General features: G+C 40.8%; 1 protein-coding gene across 1 annotated transcript in view; it reads left to right on the top strand.

Moving 5' to 3' along the window:
* The window catches only part of LOC118411994 (talin-1-like), a 144,974-nt gene that overhangs the window by 58,710 nt on the left and 60,236 nt on the right, over positions 1–26,028 (top strand). The window contains exons 9-20 of the mRNA XM_035814545.1: positions 833–902; positions 1,318–1,460; positions 9,409–9,536; positions 9,964–10,132; positions 10,657–10,812; positions 11,361–11,462; positions 12,635–12,711; positions 12,907–12,995; positions 14,878–15,083; positions 16,097–16,205; positions 19,060–19,265; positions 24,389–24,487. Of these exons, the coding sequence (XP_035670438.1) occupies positions 833–902; positions 1,318–1,460; positions 9,409–9,536; positions 9,964–10,132; positions 10,657–10,812; positions 11,361–11,462; positions 12,635–12,711; positions 12,907–12,995; positions 14,878–15,083; positions 16,097–16,205; positions 19,060–19,265; positions 24,389–24,487 (1,554 nt within the window). The remainder of the gene's footprint in view (positions 1–832; positions 903–1,317; positions 1,461–9,408; positions 9,537–9,963; positions 10,133–10,656; positions 10,813–11,360; positions 11,463–12,634; positions 12,712–12,906; positions 12,996–14,877; positions 15,084–16,096; positions 16,206–19,059; positions 19,266–24,388; positions 24,488–26,028) is intronic.

Raw genomic sequence — 26,028 nt, 5'->3', positions numbered from 1 at the left:
CAGTGCCTGTGTGTGAACTGTTTAGCCGGGTGTCTGAGACTGTCTGTTTTTCTGTGCCTGACTTATGTCACTGCCTAATGACTTGTTTATACATGCTAACGTGACAAATGTTTAAGGGTATTTACAACAAAATTTCCTCTGTCTTGTTTATTTCTGTGACTAGATAAAAAAATACACTGCAAGCCTGCAACCTTACTGTCCTTGAAGCATGGTGTACATGTAACAACAGCAGGGAGTCTTGGTTAATTTCCGACTCACTTGTATCTGTGTGTGGTCTGATTTCACTTGGAACTAACCCTTGATCTTGTTTGCCTTGAACTTCGTGCTGTTGTAATAATGTAGTAGTAAAAATAGGATAAGGTCGATGTCAGAGAGAAAAGACCAACCTTTGGAAGAATTTCACTTTAAGGTTGGTCAACTTTGATGAAGGAAATGATGGTATATCAAATTTAAAGTACAACATTGCTACCTCATACTAGCTGTCATTCCTTACCCTTCTTTATAAACACATCAACATACAGTACATACTATTTTATTTCTTCCTAAAATGCTTCTGAATGTGGCAACATTTGGTTAGAAAATCTGTTCTCTCCTTTTTGCAATACCTAAATCATGTATTCTCTGGCACAGAAAAAAGGCAAAACAGATAAGGATCAAATTTGTTAAATGTCAATTTTTTATTGACGAAGTACATATATCTTGTGTACTGTGCAACACAGTTGATCTCTTACTTTGATATTGTCTGTGTAGTAATTGATTGATTGGATATTTGAGACTGATTGATAGATTGATAGATACTGACATCCCCATGTTTTTGTACTGCACTGCACAGGACCGAACACTGATGAGAGATGAGAAGAAGATGGAAGCACTGAAGAAGAAACTTCACACAGACGACGAGCGTAAGTTCACATTTGTAGTCATCATCCAGCAATGTCGTGTAACCTTTCTACTTCATGTAACAATGCCTATAGTTGGTGAACTCCAATCCATTTTTCTGCTGAAACATTGTCACAAATTTTTGGAACTTTTTTTGGTGTGTTTTTTTGGTAAATGATTTGTAAATGATTATCCTGCCACAAAGGATGGTGCATTTTCATTGGCTTGCATCAAACTGTGGCTGAATAAGTTACAAATGAATTCTCATAACTGCTCTTTTTGTGTGTGCAAGAGCTCATTTTTTTCTTTCCCCTTCAACAATGATCTGGCTCAACACTCAGAGAACATGACACAGACACTCTTCTGTTGTTCATGATCTCTTAGACTTGTGCTTCACAAGTTTTCCTTGAAATCACATTTTTTCTGTACCTTCCCCAGTGAACTGGCTTGACCACGGGCGGACCCTGAGAGAACAGGGCATAGACGACACAGAAACTCTCCTGCTGAGGAGAAAGTTCTTCTACTCGGACCAGAACGTGGACTCCAGGGACCCCGTACAGCTCAACCTGCTCTATGTACAGGTAAGGAACTTTTCTGTATTTTTTATAAACCATCAATCCTTCTTGGATTGTGTCTGGATGTACTCTGCACTGTAGCAAGGTGTTGCTGCTGCAGTACTCAACACTGCAGCTAGGTGTCACTGCTGCAGTGTGAATTGTTAAAACATGCGCCAACCATTGAATTCATCCTCTATTATGTTATAACAGTCATCAACCCCATGAGTGACTTTTGAGGGTATTTTAGAGGTTTTAGATACTGTATTTGCCAGTATCTTGGGAATACGTTGTATCAGTTTTGCTACTTCTATAAGGTGCAATGCCATCTAAGGGATGTCAACGTCCGTGACATCTTCAAGAGATTTAATATTGCTCTTTTTGGCTACTGTTTTTGAGCCCTCGACAAATGTTTGAGTTTGGGATCACTTCCTACATGTATGTGCCTAAGTAGGAAGGTTTGTTACATTTTGGGAGGCCATGTACATGTATGTACATTAGTGTCTCTCGTCTGACCCTTGACCTCCAAAGGTCAACCTCTCTTCTCCTTGACCTTGCCCTTGATTGCCTTGGTGATCACCTTTGCCTTTTGACACAGCTGCAGAAGCACCGATGACTATGTCACCTAATGGTTCAGGCATGTTTTCGAAGTTTTTGGGATGAAAAGCGATGACTTGGGTGCGAAGCGGAGGTGGTAGGGGTGCCCCTCTGTGTTTTTCAATGACTTCAGTCAAACGATCTTCGCGCTCGAGAAAAGTCACGCCTCCTTGCGCCATTTCCTGCTCGGCCTGGTCGCAAGCGGCCGCCAGTTCGTCCACTTCCCGCTGTACACTCTCCATCTGTCGCTGCCTTGCTTCCGTGTTTTCGTTGTGTTTCTCCTGAACCCGCAAGCGCAGGCGGTTCGCTGTCCGCTCAAACTCCTTCAGCGTCCTCTCATAAGCCTCGATGATATCTCTTTCCGTTTGTTTCTTCTGCTCGATCAAACGTTTTTCTTTCTCTCTCATGTCTTTGAGAGCGTCATGGTAGGTTCCTAGAATCTCCTTCCCTTCTTTAAGAAGCGTCTGAACGACAGGTTTGCGCTCCTTGGTGGCTTTCTTTAGTGAGGTCATGCTGTGGCCGTCGTGAGTTTCCTCCAAGCAAACATAACAGACGGGGACGTCACACTGTGTACAGTACAGCTGGTAGTCTTCTGAGGGGTGCTGACTGCACTTGTTTCTAGGCTTGGCTTGTTTGTCTGCATTTGCATCAGTTTTCGATAGTTTTTCACAGAATTTTGCAGCAGAGTGGTTCTCAGGTAGACCTGTAACCCCTTCAGGTGGTAGACTCACCTGAAGTTGACAGTTTGGGCACTTCAAATGGTCTTGTGATTCACAAAAATACACCTGAAGACAGTCCTGACAAAAGGTGTGTCCACATGGCAGTAGCTTGGGCCTAGTGAACAGCTCCAGGCAGATGCTGCAGGACAGTTCTTCGTATAAGATTTGCTGCCCCAGGCTCTGAGGTTTTGCCGCCGCCATTTTGTTTGTTTTTCTGATCATTACGTGGCAGCCCCACCTGGGGGCAAAGGTCAGGCTACCTAGACTGTTCCACCCTGAGCAGCAAGGAGGGGGTAACAGGTTCAAATAAACAATCCCAGTGTTAATTGCAGATCTAATTTATTTCCAACACCTGTTCCTGTTATAACCAGTGCAGTTCAAGTGCATATTGTAGGATATATGAAAGGATTTAATTGTATAGTACGTAGCTACCATTTTGGTCCTACAATTATTTACTGAACTTGCTTAGTTAACTTGCTTGATAGCTTCTTTTTGTTTTTTACCATACATTTTGGAGGAAAGGACACAGAAGGAATTGTGTCTGGCAGATGTGGGTGGAAAAACTAGACCTGAATCATGTGGACAGTATAGTTTAAGGTTTTTAAAATGTATCTGTCAGTCAACATTATTCAGAATGTCTTTCTATCCCCTGAACTAAATGAAAGCAATATTATGTATAATTTGGAACAAAAAAAGTCAAAGAATTAAGAAAACAAGCAGGAGTGTTCACAATCAAGCAGCTTTATTTACATTGTACTTTGGCCTGGCCATGGAAACATCAACATTTATTTGCAAAACACATGTCACACCATTTCTGTAAGTTTTTTTTACACTATAGACTGGTTCAGCTGATATACAAATGTATGTACAATGGTAACGTTACATGTAGATACAAGATAACTGGTTATGGGTTTGCATTGCATTTTAAAATTAAACAAAAAAGTTATGTTCATTTGACACAACATTACAAACTGGTCATTTACTCTGGGTAATTATACAGTATGCACTGGAATTTTTTTAGAGAGAAAATATTATCTTTGAGTTTTCAGTGAAGAAATCTATACAAAAATCTTAAGAAGTTTTACAAATATCTGTAACCATGGCAATTGTAGTTAAGTCATCTTCAAACAAAACACACTCCACAACATTTGTGTAAATGTTTGTCACAGTTCAGACAATGGATCATACCATAGCAGCTGACTTATAAGTTATATACAAAAACAATGCACTGAGGTTTTTATCAGTTCTGATTGATTAACCCTTGACAGCTGCCTACGTGACTTAGAAAACTAGTAATGTGATTGTTGGCTTTCAGTGTACAATGTAACTCTTGACTTGACAGGTAAATCTGAAGCCATGCATAATGTAACAGTCTGATACACTGAAACAATGCATACCTCCAATTAAGTGTAAGATGTTTGTTGACACAGTTCAGATAGATAATCCAATGGCATGTTCTGAAGTTGGTGGCAGTAAAATTAAAGTGCTCTTTCAGTTTCTTAAGCTCCTCAATGCTGTTAGGGTCTTTGTATTGCCCAGTTTCTTGTTCCTTTCCTCCAAATGTTACTTTTATATGCTCAGCCTCACAGAGTTTCTGATGACCTGTGGTGTATGAGACTGGTGCTGCTGGCATTGATGCTGATAGGACAGATGTGTTATGTTTTGGGCGATGGGTTGTGAAATACAATGATTTCAAAGTGAATTTGTTGAAATAAATGTAGGACCGCCAGCTGCTGCTTTGGTAACATGGCAACAGCGATTGGTAGCTTGATGTCCGCAGGTATATGCTTGATGAACCTGCCACTCTTGTCAAACATCTCCACACGGTCATTTCCATAGTCTGCCACAATGATGTTACCTGCCCTGTCTGTACAGATGCCACGGGGATCGTTCAGCTGACCTTCACCGCTTCCCTGACCTCCAAACTTGAACAGAAACTGTCCATCCTCCTTATAAACATAGACACAATAATTGCTATCATCTAACACAATAATGTTCCCTTCCCCATCCACAGTGATGCACTGTGGACCCTTCATCCCCTGATGCTGACCCACAGTTCTCACCAATGTCCCATCTGGTCTGTAGACCAAAACCTTTTTCTTTGTATATTGTGTGATGAGGATGTGGTTCCTCCTGGTGTCCACGGCAACTCCTCCATGAAACCCTGTCTCCTGTAGGTCAAACTTCTTCAGTACCTTACCCTGTTTGTCATATTGCACAGCAAAGTCAGCAGACGCTCCTTCCCCCTCCTCTGGGTTCGACACCACCATCCACAGGTTCCCCTCCCCGTCCATGGCCACATCGCTTGGTATACTTTCCCCATTTGCTGGTTGGAGTGCTGGGAACTGTTTGATATGTGTTCCCTGCATAGTGAACAGATGGATTTCCTTCCGCAAAAATTCTGCTACAGCAATCCTCCCATCCTCTGACACCGCCATGCCAGAAGGCCAGAAGTCCAGTTCCCCAATAGTATGACAACGAAATGTCACCCGGTCAGAATGGACCATCTCCTTGTCAAATACAGTAACTGTGTCATCCATATCAGCCACCACCAGCTGTCCCTGTGGTGCCATGGCAACAGCATTTGGGTACCACAACTCTCTAGTGAATATGTGATGGAGGTATCTGCCTGTTTTGTCCCACATTTCCAAACAGTTCTCTCCATTTATCACAATGATGTTACCTGAGCTGTGTATACACATTGCTATTGGATTGTCCAGACATTCAAACTTAAACAGAAAGTCTCCATCTTTATTGTGCACATAGATGCAGTAATTAGAATCAGAGTGTCGCACAAAAATGTTCCCTTCCCCATCCACAGTAATTTTCCCTGTGTACTTTAGATCTACAGTTCTCAAAAGTGTTCCATCTGGACTGAACACTTGCACTTTGTTTTGTCGATTTTCTTCATCATTGTCAGCATCCTCACCATCCTCATCAGCATCCTCACCATCCTCATCGTCAGCATCCTCACCATCCTCATTGTCAGCATCCTCACCATCCTCATTGTCAGAATCCTCACCATCCTCATTGTCAGCATCCTTACTTTCCTTATTGTCAGCATCCTCACCATCCTCATTGTCAGTATCCTCACCATCCCTGCTGTCTCCTTTGCTCTGTGTGATGATGATGTGGTTCTCCTTGGTGTCCACAGCAACTCTTCTGTGCCATCCTTTCTGTAGGTCAAACTTCCTCAGCACCCTACCCTCTTTGTCATACTGCACAGCAAAGGCAGCAGCATCTGTGTCCCCTACCACCCACAGGTTCCCCTCCCCATCCAGGGCCAAGTCTTGTGGAAACATCTTCTCTCCACCTGGCATGACTGTTTCACATTCAGATTGTAAATTGCTTGGTACATCTGTTGGGAACTGTCTCACAAATGTTCCTTCCAGAGTGAAGACTTGGATCCTCGAGTTATCCGGGTTAGAGTCTGCCACATAGATCTCCCCGGCCTCTGACACAGCCATACTAAGTTGATACATGTAGGCGAAGAATTTTCCAGGCCGTTCCCCTGTCCCTCCAAATTCGATCCTTCCAGGCAGAGCTTTAATTTCCTGATGAACTATGAAATCTGTCACTCTGTCAGGAGGGAGGGAATGGGCTGTCAACTGTCCCAGCTCTTGGGTAAGAACACAGAATGCCCAACGTTCCCTGTGACTGTATGTATCATAGAACTTACAGCTTACCACCAGTTGTCCATGTGTTGCCATGGCTACAGCTTCTGGGTGTTCTATCTCTATAGTGATGTATTTGAGGAATTTTCCTGTCTTGTCAAACATCACCACGCAACTGTTCTCCCAGTCTGCCACAATAATGTTACCTGCCCTGTTTGTACAGATGCCATGAGGCCCCAGCAGTTGACCCACACCACTTCCCCAACCTCCAAAGTGGAATAGAAACTGTCCGTTTCCATTATACACAAAGACACAGTGATTATCACAGTCTGATACAAAAATATTCCCTTCCCCATCCACAGAAATGCCCTTAGGGTACTTCATCCCCTGCTGCTGACCTAAAGTTCTCACAAATGTCCCATCTGTTCTGAACACCAAAACTTCACCTTGTCTGTTGTCCCTGTCTCCTGTGGTTTGTGTGATGAGGATATGGTTCCTCCCGGTGTCCATGGCAACTCCTCTGTCCCACTCTGTCTCCTGTAGGTCAAACTTCCTCTGAGTCAGCATTTTACCCTGCTTGTCATACTGTACAGCAAAGTGCTTTGAGTTTGAGAGCTTCATGTCAATCATCTTGTCCATGAGTTCTATTTTCCCCACCACCCACAGGGTCCCTTCCTCTCCCAGTGCCACGGCATCTGGCTTCATCTTCTCTCCACCTTGAAGAATTGTTTCAAACTGTCGAACAAATTCTGCCTCAAGGTTGAAGACTTGGACTCTTGGCTCATAACTTTCCACCAAAAAAACTTCTCCTTCCTCTGACACAGCCACACCATGCTGGGACACAAAGTCATACTCACTTTCTTGGTCACTTTCCTGATCACTTTCCTGGTTCTTTTCCTGACCACTTCTCTGGTCACTTTTCTGGTCAATTTTCTGATCACATTCCTGACCACTTCTCTGGTCAGTTTCCTGGCCACTGTCCTTGCCACTTTTCTGGTCACTTTCCTGGTCATGTTCCTGACCATGTCTCTGGTCATTATCCTGGCCACTGTCCTTGCCACTTTTCTGGTCACTTTCTTGGCCACTTTCCTGGCCACTTTCCTGGCCACTTGCCTGGTGACTTTCCTGGCCACTTTCCTGACCACTTGCCTGTAGCTGGTCACTTTCTTGACCACTTGCCTGGTCACTTTTCCTGTCTGTTGTTAAGATTGGTGCAGATGTCACATTTCCTTGCTCTGTCTGTGAGATTTCTGTAAGCCTGAAGGCTTCGTGATCCTGGCTGTCATGGTGATGACCTGTGCCCTCTGCTGCATCATCCCTAGATTCAGCTGCTGCTGGGAGAGACGGGACCATCGCATGCCCCAATACTGGTACTGGGGTGTCTGTGTGCTGGAAGGCTGTCGGCTGGGTTTGCACAGGAGTTGGTGCTGTTCCCCTGCCTTTCACCATCCCTGTGCCCCCCTCATGGCTCTGTAGGCAGTCCTGACTAGGGCCCTCCCAGCTTGGGTGTACCCTAGAGCTTGTACCCAGGCCCAGACAGATACAGCAAGACGGTTCTTGTTCCTCCGAACCTACACGTAACGGTGTAGTCGCCATGATTTTCCCTTCTGACTGGCCTACGTGTGGGTTGTGAACATTGAGTGTCAAGATATTTGTACTGGCTTGTGCCACTTGTACATGTAGGGGCAGACAAAATGTTTTCTCAGTGTCAAACTCACTGTTTTAAAAGTGTTATGTGTAATAATAATGCATCTAAATGTATTATAAAGTTACGATCTAACAATGAAATAAAAAGCTAGAAAATAACAATAAAACCATTGATAAGAACATAATTAAGGTTAAGTTGCATGTGGAAGTACCCCCATTTGTGATATGTAAATGTAAGTGACTATGACCTAAGGGACAAAAATAGCCAGCATTGGTCATGTGCTTATTTGATGGTCCAGAGATTATGTCCAAAGTACATTGCAACATTCACAGTTTTCACCTGTAGTGTTTGCTGTTCAACCTCCTGTGGTTTGACACAATAGTTACAACGGCATTTTCTGGCAGCAAGCTTATTGAACCTACAAATACATCAAACAGTGCCATTGTGCACATTCTTTATTATCCAAGTTCGTGCTATGTTTAAAAACTATGTAAACCTGCCTTGTGGTACACATTAAACTTATGGGTTGAATACAATCAAAGTGGTGATCTGATTTCTCTTATTTCCCCTTTTGTTAAAGGCACCCCGATGCAATATTAGAGCATTAAAACTGGAAATATTCTGGATAAGACAACTGGTACGATACTGACATTTACTTCACCATACTAGCACATTTGTATCATTATTTCATACTTTGAAAGTTTAAAAAGAACGCACAAACATGCCACAAATGGTGTTTATTTATTGTGCCACACAATAAATCAGCACAGGATGGAGCTGGTAACTGTTCCCCATCAACATTTTCTGGTTTCCGAAAGAGTTCGGGACTCATTGGTCATTTTTGCGTGGGTTATAAGAATTTGAAATAATGGCTGCCGCAGCAGTGCGAGCAGTGATCAGATTTTCACAACACAACACGTACAATTTGCTGAATGAAGTTCGCTATACAATGAGGTACAGTGTTATTTAAACTTACTGTGTGTAAAATTGACTTGAAAATTGAATTTGAAAAAATGAGTTAACTTTCAATAACCTAATATTGCATTGGGTGCCTTCAATAACCTAATATTGCATTGGGTGCCTCACAAGAACAAATTATTTACTCTCATTATTATGCCAACACATTTGTTTGGTTTGGTAGAAATGTTAAAAAATATGACAACATGTAAGCTCATCTGTGTTGGTACCTTCCATGATAAAGTATTAGCTACTTTTTCTTGTGTAGAACGAAAGTATCAAACTGCATCATATGTCGACATTGTTTTTCATCCTTTGTGCTTGTTGCTCATCCTGAATGAGATGTTTGATGACAAAAGTTTAAGGGATGAGCTTACTGAGTCCTTCATACCGTCTTATGCCATGTTCTAACATGTACTGTTACTGTTGTGTTTGTACAGGCGCGAGATGGTATCCTGAACGGGACCCACCCGGTAACGGTTGACGAGGCGATGATGTTCGCAGCGTACCAGACACAGATCCAGTTTGGAGATCACATCGAGACAAAGCACAAATCAGGATTCCTGGAGTGAGTACACAGAATACAACCTTGTCATCATGAACGTGGTCACAGATAATGGCCACAGATAATCACTGATAATCTTGTCTTTGTAGTTTAAAGATCCCTGACTTCAAAGAATATGATGGAAGTGAAGATGTTGCTAGATAATGTGTAGAGAAACAGTAACTGTTATGCCTTTTCAGATACATGAAACTTAACTAGTTATCCAGGAAGAAGTTTTAGTATATTTGGCTTCCCCTTTAAAGGAAATACTTGCCAGTGCAAAGAACTTTCTGCACATAGAGCATTTCTTGAACAAACATAGCCTTTGGGTACATCTGAATCTTAATGTGTACATCTTGTTGCCTCACCTTTGCTAAGGAATACATGTATGTTAAGAATCTTATTTGTAACAAGGATGGATCTTATGTAATATCTTGTGTCTTGTCCCCAGCCTTAAAGAGTTCCTACCCAAGGAGTACGTTAAGAACAAGGGTATAGAGAAAAAGATCTGGTTGGAGCACAGAAAGCTGGCTGGACTGTCAGAGCTGGACGCCAAGGTCAGGTACACCCAGCAGTGCCGATCTCTCAAGACATACGGAGTCACCTTCTTCCTTGTCAAGGTAAGACGCAAGTCTTAGATACCTTTACTTGGATTCTTTTTATTCGTAGATCCTGATGGCTAGCCCAGAATCTTATTCCCCCCCCCCCCAAATAAACTTGAAATTTTGGAAGATCAGTTTAGGTTATTTCTCTGTTCTGCCAAATAGGCTTCAATTTTGAATCAGGTGTTTTTAATGTTAGAATACTTTTGTTACGAGTGACTACCTGCCTTTATACTGTAAAAAATATCTGTTCTTGACCAATTGGAACACACATTTATCTAAGCTTTGAGCAGAGTATTCAAAGACCTAAAATTTACCACTTAGATCAGATGAGGATAAATTCAGGATGCAGAGACCAGTCAGAAGCTAGACCACCTGGAGAGATTTGACTATGATGTCAGTTTCATCAGACCAACAGTTGACCAATCAGAGTGGAGAACACAGATAACACAACACTTGTTGCCCCCTCCCCCTATAGCAGGTTGTTTCTTTCAATAGACCTGATCTGTAATCATCCTATTTTGCTCCCCTCCCCACTGTAGGAAAAGATGAAAGGAAAGAACAAGTTGGTACCGCGGCTGCTGGGCATCACGAAGGACTCAGTGATGAGGGTGGATGAGAAGACGAAGGAGATCCTGAAGGTGTGGCCCCTCACCACCGTCAGAAGGTGGGCTGCCTCCCCCAAGAGCTTCACACTGGTAGGTGCACTGTCTTGTCTGATGGAGAAGTTGCTATTTTTCACCATTAGTCATCACAAAACAAAACTCAAAAAACGTCCAAGGTTTTACTTAAGCATACAGGACTGGATTATGTTGTAGCTTTCAGAAGAATAATAATAATTTTTTTTATTAGAAAGGATAATAAAGAGCAAGAAACATAATTCATTCAAAATTTGTGATTGACTGCATATGATGCAATTATGAATGAGAATGAGAATTTTTTTTGTAAAGCATCGCAGCCTATATCCTATATTGATCATGAAACATCTTGTAAGAGAGTTGTAAGACTTCCTATGCTAAATCCAGACATGCCACCATATGTATGGGTTAGCAGAATCTGTTTGTAACAATTTGAATCAAACAGTGTACATTGCATGTGTATATTTTTCAACCATAAGTAAGAAATTTCTGAATAAAAATTATAACCATAACAGGTTCCTCTTGACAGAATAGGGGATAAAAAAACTGAACATTGTGTTTAGTGTACTTAAAGATATTAAGTGTTATGTGTGTGTTCTTGTCTGCAGGACTTTGGTGACTACTCAGAGTCGTACTACTCAGTCCAGACCACAGAGGGAGAAACCATCTCTCAGCTCATCGCTGGGTACATTGACATCATCCTCAGAAAGGTAACCTTGGCAACTACAACTGTTCTTTAACTAGATCTCCAATTGCATATCAATCCACTAGGATATAAAAACCCTTTTTAACAGATCTCTCTCATAGACGATAGACACCAGATGGCTGTATGAAATATCTGACCGTTTCCGAAATCATATCCCGTTGCTTGACTTTGAGTAACTGCTTTTTGGCCTATAAGTATAAGACAACTATTCCTACTTTTTTCCCCTGGAGAAATCAGCTGATGAAAATGGGAGGAGAATGATGATGGTACTACTTACTTAGAGAGAAGTAATAAAAAATGAGCATTCACAGCAGGGTGGTACATGTCATGGGCTATTGGTTATATACCCTTGTAGTGGATATCGATTAATCTTCATGAAATGGTCCATAATGGAACATCTGTCATCTTTTATGTATGAAAACTATTAACTTCTTTCTTTTACTTTAAAATTGTTAATCTACAAATATGCTTCTCTGTTTGGCACATATTAAAATTTTTATTTTTTTTCTTAAAAGATTACCTCACAAGATTTCTCACCCTCCTAACACAATGCCAGTGGAGCAATCTATCCTTTGGACGGTATTGATCAAAAGTTAGACTAAAAGCTCTCGGACAGAAGTTTAAAGTGCCCTTAACTCCAGAAGGAAAGTATTTAATTAAGGTCAACCCCACCCAGACCTTATGACATTCCAACGATATAACTTGGTGCAGACAGTACTCACATCTAGATTAATCACGTACATGTACTGCATGTACTCGCAAGCTGTTGGCTGGGTGTTTCAAGAACGCCTGGCAGACTGAGCATGTTAAAGACCTCTTCATGCTATATTGATTCGGGGTGTGCTTCTGTGTGTGCTGTAGAACTCCATCTATCTCCAAGAAAATTTCACCATTTCTTCTATTTGACTCTTACTCTAACCATATTTTTCCTTTAAGTTTTGTTATCCTCACATAAGGTGATGCAAGGTGCTTTTTCTAATTAGTGCAATGTGGGATCGCTATGACTCGAAGCACACCAGATCACCCCTACTCTTCTCGAAAAGTGTTTTGGTTCTCTTACCTGCAGAGGTTTCATGCCTAAGACTCACTATTGGTAGACGAAAAGGCAAGGCATTTTAGTGCAGAGGTTTGGAAAGAGAGGTGAGAATGAACCTGTCGTGCCTGCTGTGTTCACAGAAAAAGGGGAAGGACCGGTTTGGACTGGATGGAGAGGAAGAGTCCACCATGTTGGAGGACAGTGTGTCACCCGCAAGGTAAGGTCAAGGTCATTGTTAGGATATTGTTGAAAGTCGCAGGTAAGGTCGTTGAAAAGGGATGGCATAGTGCAGAAGAATATGTCCGTATTTGTTACCTTGACTTGTTTATTTTGCTTGAATAGGAATGTATTAATTAGAATTTTTAATTTGAAATTTTGAAATTGACTTTGCCCTCTGTCCACCTTCACTCAGGGCGACCATCATGCAACACCAGGAGAACAAGGTCGGACACGTGAACGAAGGCTCAGTCGCCATTCCCGCGGTCATGCGTGCACATGATGGTAAGTTGCTATGGCAGCATTCGGTTCTACCTATTCACGCATCTCTAACTTGCCTTGCTGAAGATTGACTTCTAATTATGCTGGTGTCTGCATCATGATTGGTGGTATGGTGTCACATGACTTGGGTCAATGTACATGTAGATATTCAAACCTGGTATTGAAGGTCACATGTAAAATAGACTATTTTAGTTTCGAAGAATTTTATAGCCCTGCTTTGCATGTATTCATCTATGCCTCTATGTTTTAGATAACTGACAATGTGTAAATGTGTGAGAATTGCTCAGTTTTGTTTTGTTACATGCTCCTTGCCTTTATTGTGTTGTTTCAAGCTTTACTCACTATTTACTGTATTACATGTTATGTCTTTTATTTTTGTTGAAGTTTATGTTTTGTCCTTCTTGTCTTGAAACGTGATGCGTCTTGATGTTCTTTCTACCTTTTTCTGCATTTTGCTTCTTATGTATGCCTTGTGAAGTTTCTTTGAATTGAATGTGTACGAAACTGCAAGCAAACATTGGTCAATTTGTATTTAAGATTTTAAGGTGCAGAAAATTCAGAATCTCCAATAGGTGTTTTGGCATAATTTGAAAAAGAAATACAGGGAAGTCAACCCTTTCATTTGAAACGTAATTCATTTTCAGTAACCAGTTCAAATGTTAAACTTTCAAGACTTAGATATGAAATATTTGAATTCACCAGTGTCTGCTCAAACAGTTGGCAATGTTTTGCTGCTTTTCTGCTTTTTTTCGTTTCTGAACAGTTTCTTCCAGGTTTCTGTCCTGCCCTGTGCTGATGGTGTACACAAATTGTCATGTGACCAGATGTGAAGAGGAGAGTTCGTTTAAGTGCATTTCAGAAGCTTTAAACTTTGATATAATTGATGAACAAAAAGTCAGATATTGGAAATTATACCTTATAAGAAAAGATTCCAAAGACCGGTTCTCCCGGTCTTGGAACCATTCTCTGTACTGGCTGCTGACTCAATATTTTCGCTTGCTAACCTCAGAAGTGAAAATATTGAACCAGAGGTTACTACAGAGAATCATACCCAAGCTTGTTTCGTCCATTTTAAAAAGAAGTCAAGAGATATACTGGTATTAAGTTCTGACTCTTAAAACAAAATCATTTCGTGATATCTTAGCTCTTGTTCATATCTGGTCCCATCTCGTGGCATTTTACTCCTAACCAGTTTCTAAACTCTCCAGCCCTGTAGTTCCTCCACTCACCTCAGACAAGACAAACATGGTCCAAGACGTAGTCGCACGTCTTCCCTCTGTCTTGAGACATCTACTGTCTTCTAGAGCCTTCTCTTTCTTCCTTCACCTGTACTTATTCCTTTGGTATTGCTCTGAACCTTGACTAGATCTTGCAGCAGTTGAAAAGAAGAACGTAGCATTTTGCAAATGTCTTATTAGATGAAGTTAACAAGTCTCACCATGGAGTCTTGAAGAACATTTAATTTGTAATCTCTGATTCTGCAGCATGCAGTATAGTGATGGTTTGGAGTCCATACAACCCCCTCTAGACCCTCAATAAACCTTACTTCTATTAGAAACGTGTGTTTTACCATGTACTTATTCACTATCATCTCTCCTATACAGTCCAGTTTGCAGGATATTGCAGAATTTATACTGATGACTTAGACTGACAATGGTGTTTGCATATGTTAACAAGTTTTAATCAAAGGTCTTACAGCATGTGTCAAAAATCCATTGACACAGTCTAGAACTTCTAAAACTGAGTTAGACACATGTTTGTTAACAAGTACGTAAGTATAAAACTCCTCAAAGCATGTGCCGAAAATGGTTCGGCGCAGTCTAAACCGACTAACGTGCATGCGTGTGTGACGTAGTGTCCCTCCTCCTCTCTGTCCAACCACTAGGGGCTGAGTCGTACTCGACGGGTACGATGCCACGGGCCGAGTACGCCACCATCCGCGGGCAGATCCATTCCGCTCACATGCCGCCTATTAACACACAAGCCCAGCAGGCCTTGATGGGGAACATCAGTTCTGGGTTCAACTCGATCAGCGCTGCACAAGCCGAGCTGGGGTCCAGGGCAGAGCTGCCGCCACTGGGGTCTGATCCGGTTAGTATCGAAAGCCAAATGATAAGTATCGAAAACCTGAAAACTATCATCCTAAACCTCAAAGCTATTATCGAAAACCTAGAAACTTGATCGAAAACCTAAATTCTAGTATCAAAACTCTGAAAACTACTATGAAAACCTGAAAAATCCAGAATCAAAAACCTGAAAGTTACAGAAAATTTTAATGGGGTTCAGCACCAAGGACAGGTGTTAGATTCTAGCCAAGTTGTATTTACCTGTTTATAGATGGTGTTCAGCACCAAGGACAGATGTTAGGTTCTAGGAAAGTTATAATTATACTTGTTTTAAGATGCGTTTCAGCACCAGGGACAGGTGTTAGATTGTAGGAAAGTTACATTTACCTGTTTTTAGATGCAGTTCAGCACCTGGGACAGGTGTTATATTTTAGGAAAGCTATATTTACCCATATATGGCTGGGGTTTGGCACCAAGGACAGGTTGGATCCTAGGAAAGTTGTAATTGCCTGTAGGTAGATGGGGTTCAGCACCAAGGACAGGGGTTGAATTGTAGGCAGGGATAAACAAGTCCACTAGCCCTATTGTCCAGGGCAAGTGAAAGTGCTGTTCGGGCAAGTGCATGTCCTACCCCACTTGTCCGATCAGGCAAGTAAGATTTTTCTATTGATTTTAGTGCAATTTTGATATACTTTTTACAGTCATGACATCAAGCAATTGTCTACAGAGAATTCCATTGCTGGAAGTGAAAATGCATATACTAGTAACAGTGACATTTGAATTTTGGGCAAGTGAAAAATTGGTTCGGGCAAGTACATTTTTTATGTGCTTGCCCGATAGGACAAGTGGATTTTAGAAAACTTGTTCGACCCTGGTAGGAATGTTGTATTTACCTGTTTGTGGATGGGGTTCAGCACCAAGGATGGGTGTTAGGTTCTAGGAAAGGTGTGATTACCTGTTTGTGGACTGGGTTCAGCACCAAGGACAGGTGACAGATTCTACGAAAGTTGTGCTTATCTGTTTTACTCATTCCCACAGGCCTCCTTGAAGTGGAAGCAGAACACTTTGGACGTCTCCAAACAGAACGTTACATCCCAGCTCGCCGCCATGTCCGCCGCCACAGCCTCCGTCGTTACGCTCACATCAGGTGATCACCAGGACCCCCCTCCCTTATTCCTCTCCCTTTAGCCTCCACCGACAGCCACCCCTAGTACAGAGTGGGCTGGTCCAATCTCTGGCACTTTCCTGACAGATTTTGGATCACAAGATTCTGTAATGGGGGTGGCAAGGGTGGAGGGAAGGGAAAATTTCCTCCGTAGAAAACAGTTCATGACTTAAATATATTGCAACATTGTTGCAGTTTTTTAACAAGCATTGTTGCAATTTGATATTGCCTTGACAATGTTGCAATCCTGTGTCATGAACTGTCAAGCATCAAAGGTGTGATGGGATGGTGTCAGAAGTTTGCACATTTTCACAAACAAAATCACTTTGGTTGTGATTCAGACCTCCAGCCCCTGTTGGCAAAAGTGGGAAACCCCACTGCCCTCCCTAAGAAGTAACAAGTGTAAGGTCAAAAATGAAAGGTCAACATTCCTCGTTTACATTTACATGTAATTCTTAAAGATAAAAACTTAGACCTGCACTTTACCAAAAATAACTAATCTCAGTTTCACAAGTGTGAAAAGTTGACTATTTTGTGTGGTGTGAAATTTAGCTAAAAAACATTATGGTTTTCTAGTAACAATGTTTGACCTTGGAAAAATAACCCCTCTCTAACGTTGTGTGCCAGATCACTTCATCTTTTAGAACTGTCTTTTAAAATTGCTTAAAACTTCCTAAATTTTTATTTTTTCATAAGGAAACCATTCATTCCTGGTTTTGTACAACTCAATTTCAACAATGACTAAGTACCAGTTACTCAATTAACTAAAATCAGTTTGTTTAGATCTGTTTGTCAACAGTCTTATTGACAACCTGGCACACAAGTCTCCCTCTGTACTGAAAATGTGCTAACTCTACGATCCATCTTACTCCTCTTTTCTTTTGATTTTGTTTATTCATATTTTATATGAATAATTTGTACTTATTACGAGATGTGTTTTGCATTGTTTAACTTTTGACTTATGGTTACACAGTTTTGGTCTTGGATGTTAATTTCTTTAATTTTATTTGAGTTCTAAGAGAATCTTCTTTTTGGTTTGATACCACTTTTGGTTTGATTATGGTCGGCGGCCATTTTGAGTTGGTTCTTGTTTTCTTGGTTGGATTTCCGTTTATTGGAGAAGTTTGATGGGTTTTGGTTCTTCAGTTTCTTTGATACTTTGGTTCCAGCGCTTTTCTTTTAACAGTATTTACAATATTGTTTTAACTTGCTTTTTTCCCTGCATGCATCTTTATTTGCATGATGACACAACAGACGATTGGAAAAAACTAGGTATTTAATGCCTTTCCATTTTGTTAATCATTTTACGTTGGCAATCGTATGTAAGGTGATTTAGATCTTGATATCTATGACGTAAAAGAGTAATTTTTTCATAGACGTTTTGCACAAGATAATGCTTTTACATTTGTATGTTTAAGGCTAAGCATGCAAGTTAAAACTGCAAGTTGCATTTTGTTAAACTGCATTGTGTAACAAAAGCCTAAAATGCACATTCACCTAAGTATGCTTTTTAACACAATATCAAGATACACTGCTAGTAGTTTTTCCTTTCTACTTCCTAGATATTCCCTGAACCAAGAAATCTATCTTGCCCACCCCTTTTCTCTTAAAAATGTGGAAGCCCAATAAACTTGTCCCTACCAGTGTTTGGTTGGTCCATTGTATCAGGGGGGTGCACAAATTTATTTCAAACAAGGAAAATTATATTGCCCACCCCTTGTTTTTTAAAATCAGACAGCCCAACATAACTCTATTCCTTCAGTTCTGGGCTGCTCTGTCTTATTTTTGGGGTGTACAGGTAGATTTCTTGGTTCAGAGGGATTTTCTTGGCTTGCTGTGTCTGACTGTCTCTTGCTCCCGCTAACCGCATGCTTCCCGGACGCTACGCAGACCTGAAGCACCAGAAAATAGTGGATCGCTTCCGGGGTACACCCAACAACGTCAAAGGTGCTGGATTATCATCAGAGGGGGATCGTTACTGTTCTGGTAGGAGGACAATCACCCTCAGAACAGTAACGATCTGTCCCTTTTAAGTTTTATGGCTCTGAAACATGGAAGACAAACACTAATTGAAGATAAAACTTTTTAGAAAGAAATGCAAATGTTGACCAACAACAGTTTTTTTACACAAATTATGATATTGCTAAGAAGACTTTTGATAAACTAATTATGCTCAGTTTGCCTGTCTGACATGATTTTAGAGCCTATCTTATTACTTAATGTACACATAACTACTAAAGGTACAGTATGGTTAACTTATCAGTTTTTAGAGAGTTGATGAGGTGAAAAGACACATGCTTTCAAACCACGACTTCGTGGATTGAATTGTCAGCGAAGATAGTGTGATCGTAATGTCATGGTGAAAAAAGTGAGGATGTTTGTGTCCTGGTATCTTCACAAGGTAGTCTCAATAATGAGGATCAGCACACATGTACATTTCAAGTAAGAAGGCAATTTATGTCTAAAAACTTGCTGAAAATGTGTGCCAGTTTTGGACTGTTGGTTCTAACTTAAATAATAATCTGATGACTGCTTTTGTAGTAGCATATTAGAGCTTAGTCTGGTTGGTGCACTAATGTAGATGAACTCTCCTTCTCTTTATTTTCTATCTTGCTGTGTGTCTAGTTTAACCTTGGCCTTTGGCGATATGGTCCTTGCGAAATTAATCTTGAAGACATTCTTCGAAATGTCTTGGTTTGGTTGCCATTCTTGAGGTACGGTTTGCAAGTCTCAGATCTGGTCTGGATCCAAACAGTGGAGTTTTGTTTGGTGAGGAGATGTGCAAACGTTACGAAACGTTCCCTCACACCTGGTTGCCCTGGGTTACCGTCCACAGGTGAGCCTGAGCAGACGGACTACACCGCGGTCGGGTCAGCCGTTACCACCATCTCTTCCAACCTCACGGAGATGTCAAAGGGCATCAAGATGGTGGCCGCGCTGCTTGAGGACTACGGACAGGGCGAACGGTTGTTGGACGCCGCGAGAAACCTCGCCGGAGCGTTCTCAGACCTGCTCAGCGCTGCGAAACCCGGCTCGACGGAGGTAGGACTTTTTTGTGTGGTGTCTACACGGTTTTGTTTCCCTATTTCCTGTCCTCCTTTGTTGTGAGAGCTGTGTGTGAAAGTGAGCTCCTTCAGGTAATCTGATTTAAGATGTCCCCAAGGGGAAGGGTCAGGAATGTTCATTTAAGAACCTGCAACAAAGAAACGAGACCTGCAAGTCTAAGACGTGTGGAACGGCTGGTAAGTTCGTAATCTTTGATCAAGGTGTTTCAAAATTTTTCAGGCAAAATCATTCAATTTGTTAAATGGATTTTGTAGATTTTTCATGTTTCTTGGAACTTCCTTTACTGTGTGTATTCTCCTCAGAGTCTGTTTATCTGTTGTTTGTTACCTCCCTGCTCAGTTTATTTTCAGAACTTGATTGTGTGTCTGTTAGTATGTGCTTTTTGTGAGTTTATTTTTTCTAGTCCAGCTTATTTTTCCTAGCCCAATCCTTCAAGTTTAGTTATGCTGCTTCATTTTAGATTCTTGAAAACTGGAACTGTGATTTCAACTGCCTAAGTCTTGTTGACGTTTTATATCTGCATCTCTGTCATTCAAGGCAAAGGATGCTGTGCTCACTTCAGAACTCTCATTTGCTCTAGTCACAGATTTTGTTTTCAAGATCCCAGGAAAAGAAAGTGTGAAATTTTGATGAAAATAAGTTGAGCTAGCCCCCTCAAATGCGGTTGTCTCAATAGTGGGCACCTGTCAATAGTGGTCAAATGTGACTCTTTTCTTTGAGTCACATGAGTGGTCATTATAGACAGGTTTGACAACAGCAGAACGCAGATATATACTGTATAGATCCCAGTTCCAGTTTGCACCATGTAGTTTTCCTGCTGTGTTGCTTTTCGTTCACCTCCCGTTTTCCTGCCGGAACGTTCGCCAGGGTCCGGACCTGTACGAAGCCTGCCGTCAGCTGATGATCGCCGAACATGAATTCCTCGACCAGATCCAGCCCTACCTCCCCGGGGTATAAACAAACAAACAACTGTTTGCTATGCAACAAATATAAACAACTTTTGTCTACCACACAACAAGTAAACAACCTCACACCTAAAATTACGGTATAACCGTCTAAAATCCAGCACGCACGACAACAGCTGTAGCAGTTTCACCAACATGGAATCTCTCACCAACAAAATAACCAAGAAAAATTATCACCACAGACTTGACAGGTTTTATTGCAGCTCAGAACAGAAATTCTACAACTAACATTTTAAATGTCTTTCTTTTAGCTTAGAGTAGCTGTGTAACAAAAAGCCTCACCTTCCCCAGAAACCTCACTGACTCTTCTGAATCTTGTTAAAAATAGTTTTAGTTTCTTTGCTTTGTAGAATAGACTCAGAAATGACTGTCTAGATGTTTTTTTTGCTGACACCTCTTTTGTCTTTTATAATTATCTGCTCTCTTTCCTATTATAAATGTATTATCTTTCCACAGCTCCTGTATGTATTGATATCTTCCTGCTATTTCACACTTTTATTTCCTTGCGTATTGCAGAGGCCTAAATATATTTTATGTTCTCTGTAAACTTTTCTATCCCATTGATTTACATTCTTCTTGCAGCCATTTCAGCACTGCTCAGACTCATTTTCTCTCAGACCTACCTGTTAGTTATCTGTGAAACAACTAAGAAAACTTGTGTGGCTCTTTAATCTCTCTATTTGTTATGTGTAATCGTACAGTAGCTAATTTGAATAACTTGGTTTTCATTTTCTCCTTGTAGACCTGTTTGGTCCTAATCATTACGAAAGTACATGTATGAAAGAAATCAGTTTGTACATGTAGATATAGCTATGCTTTCCTTTTGTTAAACTGTGTATGTGTGTCCTTCTTAAACTATGTTTACCTGTTCTTTTAGAATAACAGAATCTTTTGATTAATATTGTGTCCTTTCTGATTATCTTCATTTCTCTCTTCCCGTAGAAAACAAGAGTAACCCCTTTTGTCTTTTCTCTCTCTCTCTCTGTCTCTCTTCTCTCTCGTGCTGTACTTCCCACCTCCATCCCCGTCCGCCTGTCGTAACGTTCCTACTTCTGTGGTTACCATGACAACAGCGTGAACCTGAGGTACTGAGGGAACGTCTCAAACTTCTGGGGTCTTCTCAAACGGAAGTTTGCTCTTGGAACACAGTGCTTTTACTTTGAAATTATCAAATCCAGCAAGAAGGTTTCAGTCTTGTTGAAAGACAAGGAAGGTTTATAAGAAAGACACTTGAGAATGAAATTTTTGAAATTATTTCATAAAGCAATGTATCAGTTGGCTAAGACGAGAGATAGTTTACAAATTTTTGTGCCAACATCTATGATGTGAACATCAATGTGTTCCAAGAATCTTGTTTAGGTTACAGTTATATATTTTCTTAATGTTACACCAACTCGTTCTAATAAACAACCTTGTCTTGTTTGTATTAAAATGAGGATATTTGTTAATAGGTTGTACAAACTGACTTGAAATGTGGAATGACTGCATGTTGTGTTTGCTGTTCTGTGTGAACTGTAACTTTTCTTAACCTTTTTTATAGTTTAAAATATCTGGTACAGAAATGATTACTGTTGGTGTGAATAAGACATTTTGAATCCATGCCTGATGCGTGTGCATGTTGTTTGGTGTCATCTAACCCCGTACAGTACCAGGATTGTTATTGTTTAGTTCTGTGCCTGTATTGTTCCATGTTTCCCACAAGTATGCAACACTGACGCACTGCCCATGATTTAATTTGGACCCAAGTGTTCCAACTATTTGACTATTCCATTTCTGGACTTCCAGAGGGGAGGGCCAATTGTGTGCAATTCAAATCTTTTAAAAATGGATATGAACAACAATTACATGTATGTACTGTTAGCTTCAACCCTTTTTCGTTTGGCCATTTTTCCTTTCATAAATCGAAAACTCTCCCCACTCCTCAAAGTGGTACAGTCTGTTTGAATTTATTTTTTAGAAGAAAAATAAAAGTTCAATCTCAGGGCAAAACTGCCTTCGTTGAAGTGTGAAAAAAATGTGCAGGTATTCTGTCGGTATGTTTTTGTTCCACCTTGCTGCCTGGGTAGTTATCACCTTTTGCTCTGTGGAAGGCATTGTTGTCTGTATTCTGACTTTGTGCCAAGAAACCTCACCTGTGTAGGGGCATAGCCACCTCTGCCCTTGTGTTGTTGACTCACTGAGTAGCTACAATGCTCAATGTGGTTAGGCTGTGTCAAAGTTTGTACTGGTTGTTGTCTGTTTGAAGTGACGGGACAGGAAAATTATTAAAACATGGAAAGGCCTTAACAAAAAGAAAAGGACACAAAAAAAGATTATTCATGCTGTGTTTTGAGGTTGTTGGTGCATCAACAAATGGTATCTGTGTACTCAAAAAGTAAAACTGTACAATGATATGAAAAATAGTCAATGATTTGGTTAAGTGCCCCAAGTTCTGTTCTTGTCTTTCGTCACCCTGTAGTATTTATGAGCTTTTAGATTTAAGTTTTTGCAAGCAAGACAAGGGCAAGGCTGGAAAACTGTTTACATCAATATGAGAACCAGTTGATAATTTGGTTTGGCCCCGGGTTATGTAGTTGGCGGTTGTCCCCAAATTAGTATTCAGTCTGTCTGCGCAGAGGCGTGTCCTGATGCAATCAGAACCGGCTACTTTAGCCACGATCCGCCCTTCCGTTTCAACTCATTGTCTCCGCAACAAGAATGGCGTTCGACACGCAAACGATAGACTCCTCGTGGTTCGGAGCCCGGGCGAATAAGCGCATGAGGACGGCTGTCGTACAGATCCCGTACTACGGGATACAACAACAGGGGGTTCAGGTGGTGGTAAGGATTGGGAGAGTTAGCGAAATTTTAGTTCCGAACCTGAGATTTGTTGTCGGAGTACATACAGGTTTTAGGGGGTTGTTGTTTGTCGTAGGGTCTTGTCTCCGGACCAGGTGTTAGGTCGGACACTTTCTCCTCGAGTCTTAGATAGTGTTGTAAGATAATTAAAAGTATTTGCAGAATTTGTCAGTTTGCAAACTGAGATTTGTGACACAGGAAGGAAGTTGTTATTCCTGCTAGGGTCTCATTCACAGTTGTTTGGTGTTTGGTGGAAAACTCGTTTTCTGTTCAGGACTTCATCGTGGAACAAACATTTTTGGGTTTAGATGTTTACTTCATTGAGTTTCATGTGTGGTAAATTATGACTTAAAATGCCTAATTACATTTTCGTTACAAGGAAAAGTACTGGAGAGTAGTGATAACAATTGTGTTAGGAACAGAGTATGTATAGAATCACGTAGCTCATGAAAACCCGAAAGCAAAAAATGTTTGTCACAAAATGACAGTCCTTTTCTACACAGACCTTCTATATTATATGGTCTATGAGAATCTATCATCATCATAAGGTTTAAAAGACAGCTTAAGAAAGACTTCTTAAAGTGCTAAGATGATTGAAGGACAATACAGGTTGTAAAGATGTTGGTATGTAAATGTAGGGGCTGCGAAGGTTACAGGCAAGTGGTTTTGAAAGCCCAGGTCAGTTTGATAATTGAAAGTGGTTGTTATCAGGTGTCATTACCTGCATCTCTCAAGTGTTACCTGTCATTACCTGCATCTCTCAGGTGTTGCAAAGTGCCTTAACACAAGTATGATGATCTTAAGTGTCATTCAACTTTCACTAGTCAGGCCTGTAGGAGACGACTGTATTCTTTTGTTGTTTGAGGTTGTCAAGAAGTTTGAGTTGTTGGTTTGGTTGTGAATTAAAAGTATATCACAATTTGGAATTGAAAATACAAGTTATTCCAAAGATTACTTTTAGTCCCCTAAAAATTCTAGGGTGTTCTCAGGAACTTCTTCAGAAACTTTTAGAACAGCCCAATAAGACTACCTGACAACAGTATGCAAATATTGTGTCTTCTACATATACAACGAAAAATAATCATGCTACGTCCTCATTCTGAGGTTCAACCGCTTTATCTATTTTGATCATTATACTATAGGTGTCCAGGCCCCCCAAAAGATATACAAATGTTCTCTGTCTAAGGACCTCCCCCCCCAAAAAAAACAACTTGATTCTATTCATATGACTGGAGAAAAAGAGATCTGTTTGTTGACTGACTGAATTAAATGTTGTTGTTGTTTTTGTTTACCCAGCCCCGCCAAAACCTGCTGACGGCCGCTGGAAACATCGGAGAACATGGACGGGAGGTTCTACACGAGATGGGAGAGGTCGATACTGACCCACGCTTCCAGGTAATGCTTCTTCTCTTCTCTACTTCTTTTCTCTCTCCAAAAGTACCAAACACCAACCCACCCATCCATCCAAGTAAAACTGCTTCTCTTCTCTACTACTCTACTAGTCTTCTTTAGAATCTTTTCCTTTGCCTATAGTACCGACCCACAGTTTCAGGTATGAACAGTACAATGGCCACGTTAAAGTATTCGCCTTGCAGTCCGGGTGGTGAGTTCCATCTCACTCAGCATTTGAGAAAGAGTATGGGAGTTGATCGCACAGACCACAACCAGTGGACTAGCCCCCTGCTGTACAGATTGCACAAAGCTGTGTGGCCCAATCTTCTTAGTACCTAATACAATATTTGTAACCTCCTTGCCTATTTCTTCAGACTTTCTAGTGCTCTAAAAGCACCAGATACCAATTCATGATCCAGGTAACACTACTTCTCTCTAAAAGCAGTCAGTACAACGTTTCTGAAATCAGTATTCAAATACTGACACAAAAGTTCCAGTTGTGTCAACTTCTTTCCCCTAATTTGTTCTGTCTAAAATCTTTTTTTCCTGCAAAACTAGACCTTAGTTCTGCACAACAAGACCTTTTTTGTCATCTTGTTTTTAAAAAGTAACAGCGTGTGAGTCTGTAAAATCTTTTTGTTTGATCACAAATTATCCTAAACCTTACTACTAGATTTCCCTAATGCACAGGCTTCACATGGGCATCAGGGGATGGTTAACTTTGATTGACATTTATCGTGGACAACACCATTTAATTACCACGATTCACAGTTGAGTCAGACTACTGTACGCAGAACTGTACTTCCTGTCTGCATGTTTTTGTGTTTTGACTCAAAACTTCAAGACCTTTCTTTCTCCCCTTAGTCACAACTTGGCCTCTCGTACACCAAGAAACAGATTTTTACCCGACAGTTTGTTTTTATCAGCTTATCACCCTTGGTCACTTTGACTGACAGTTTGACTGGACAACAATTAGTAATTGGCAGTAAATGTGTGACTCAGGTCCTCCGGACAAATCTTGCCTGGGTCATTAGAATGGTGGGCACGTGTCCCCGCATTGGGAACTGCCTCGGGGTTGAGGGTGTGTTGCGGTACATGGACGTCATTTTAAAGGGCAAGCTTTTGGATTTTTACCTCACTTAACTTAACCTGTCAGTAACATTCAGTCTAGGCCACAATTGTAAAAAAACATACAAGCAAAACACAAAAATACAACAGTTCTGAACTAGAAGTTTAACATGAAAAACAAAAAGTCTGAGGGCAAGTCTTTACAGTTTCAGGTTGTGGATCTAGTCAAATTTTACTCTTAAGTTTTTGTTTTCGTCTTGGTCCCTTGCTCCTTTTTCTCTCTAAAATGTCAGACAACAGCAAAAATGAATTTGCCAGGCCATATACATGTGTACAGTACTGTGGAAAATTATCATGATGTTTGTTGTTTATCCGTGATCACTCTGTGTCAGTCCATTTATGTTTGTAGGTTTCAAGTCTTGGAAATTAGTGACAAAAATAGAAGAAAAACAAAGCTATGGAGTTTTCGTACACTC

This window comes from Branchiostoma floridae, chromosome 3 (assembly GCF_000003815.2).
Source record: "Branchiostoma floridae strain S238N-H82 chromosome 3, Bfl_VNyyK, whole genome shotgun sequence".
Lineage (NCBI taxonomy): Eukaryota > Metazoa > Chordata > Leptocardii > Amphioxiformes > Branchiostomatidae > Branchiostoma > Branchiostoma floridae.
This window is presented reverse-complemented; position numbering and strand designations above follow the sequence as displayed.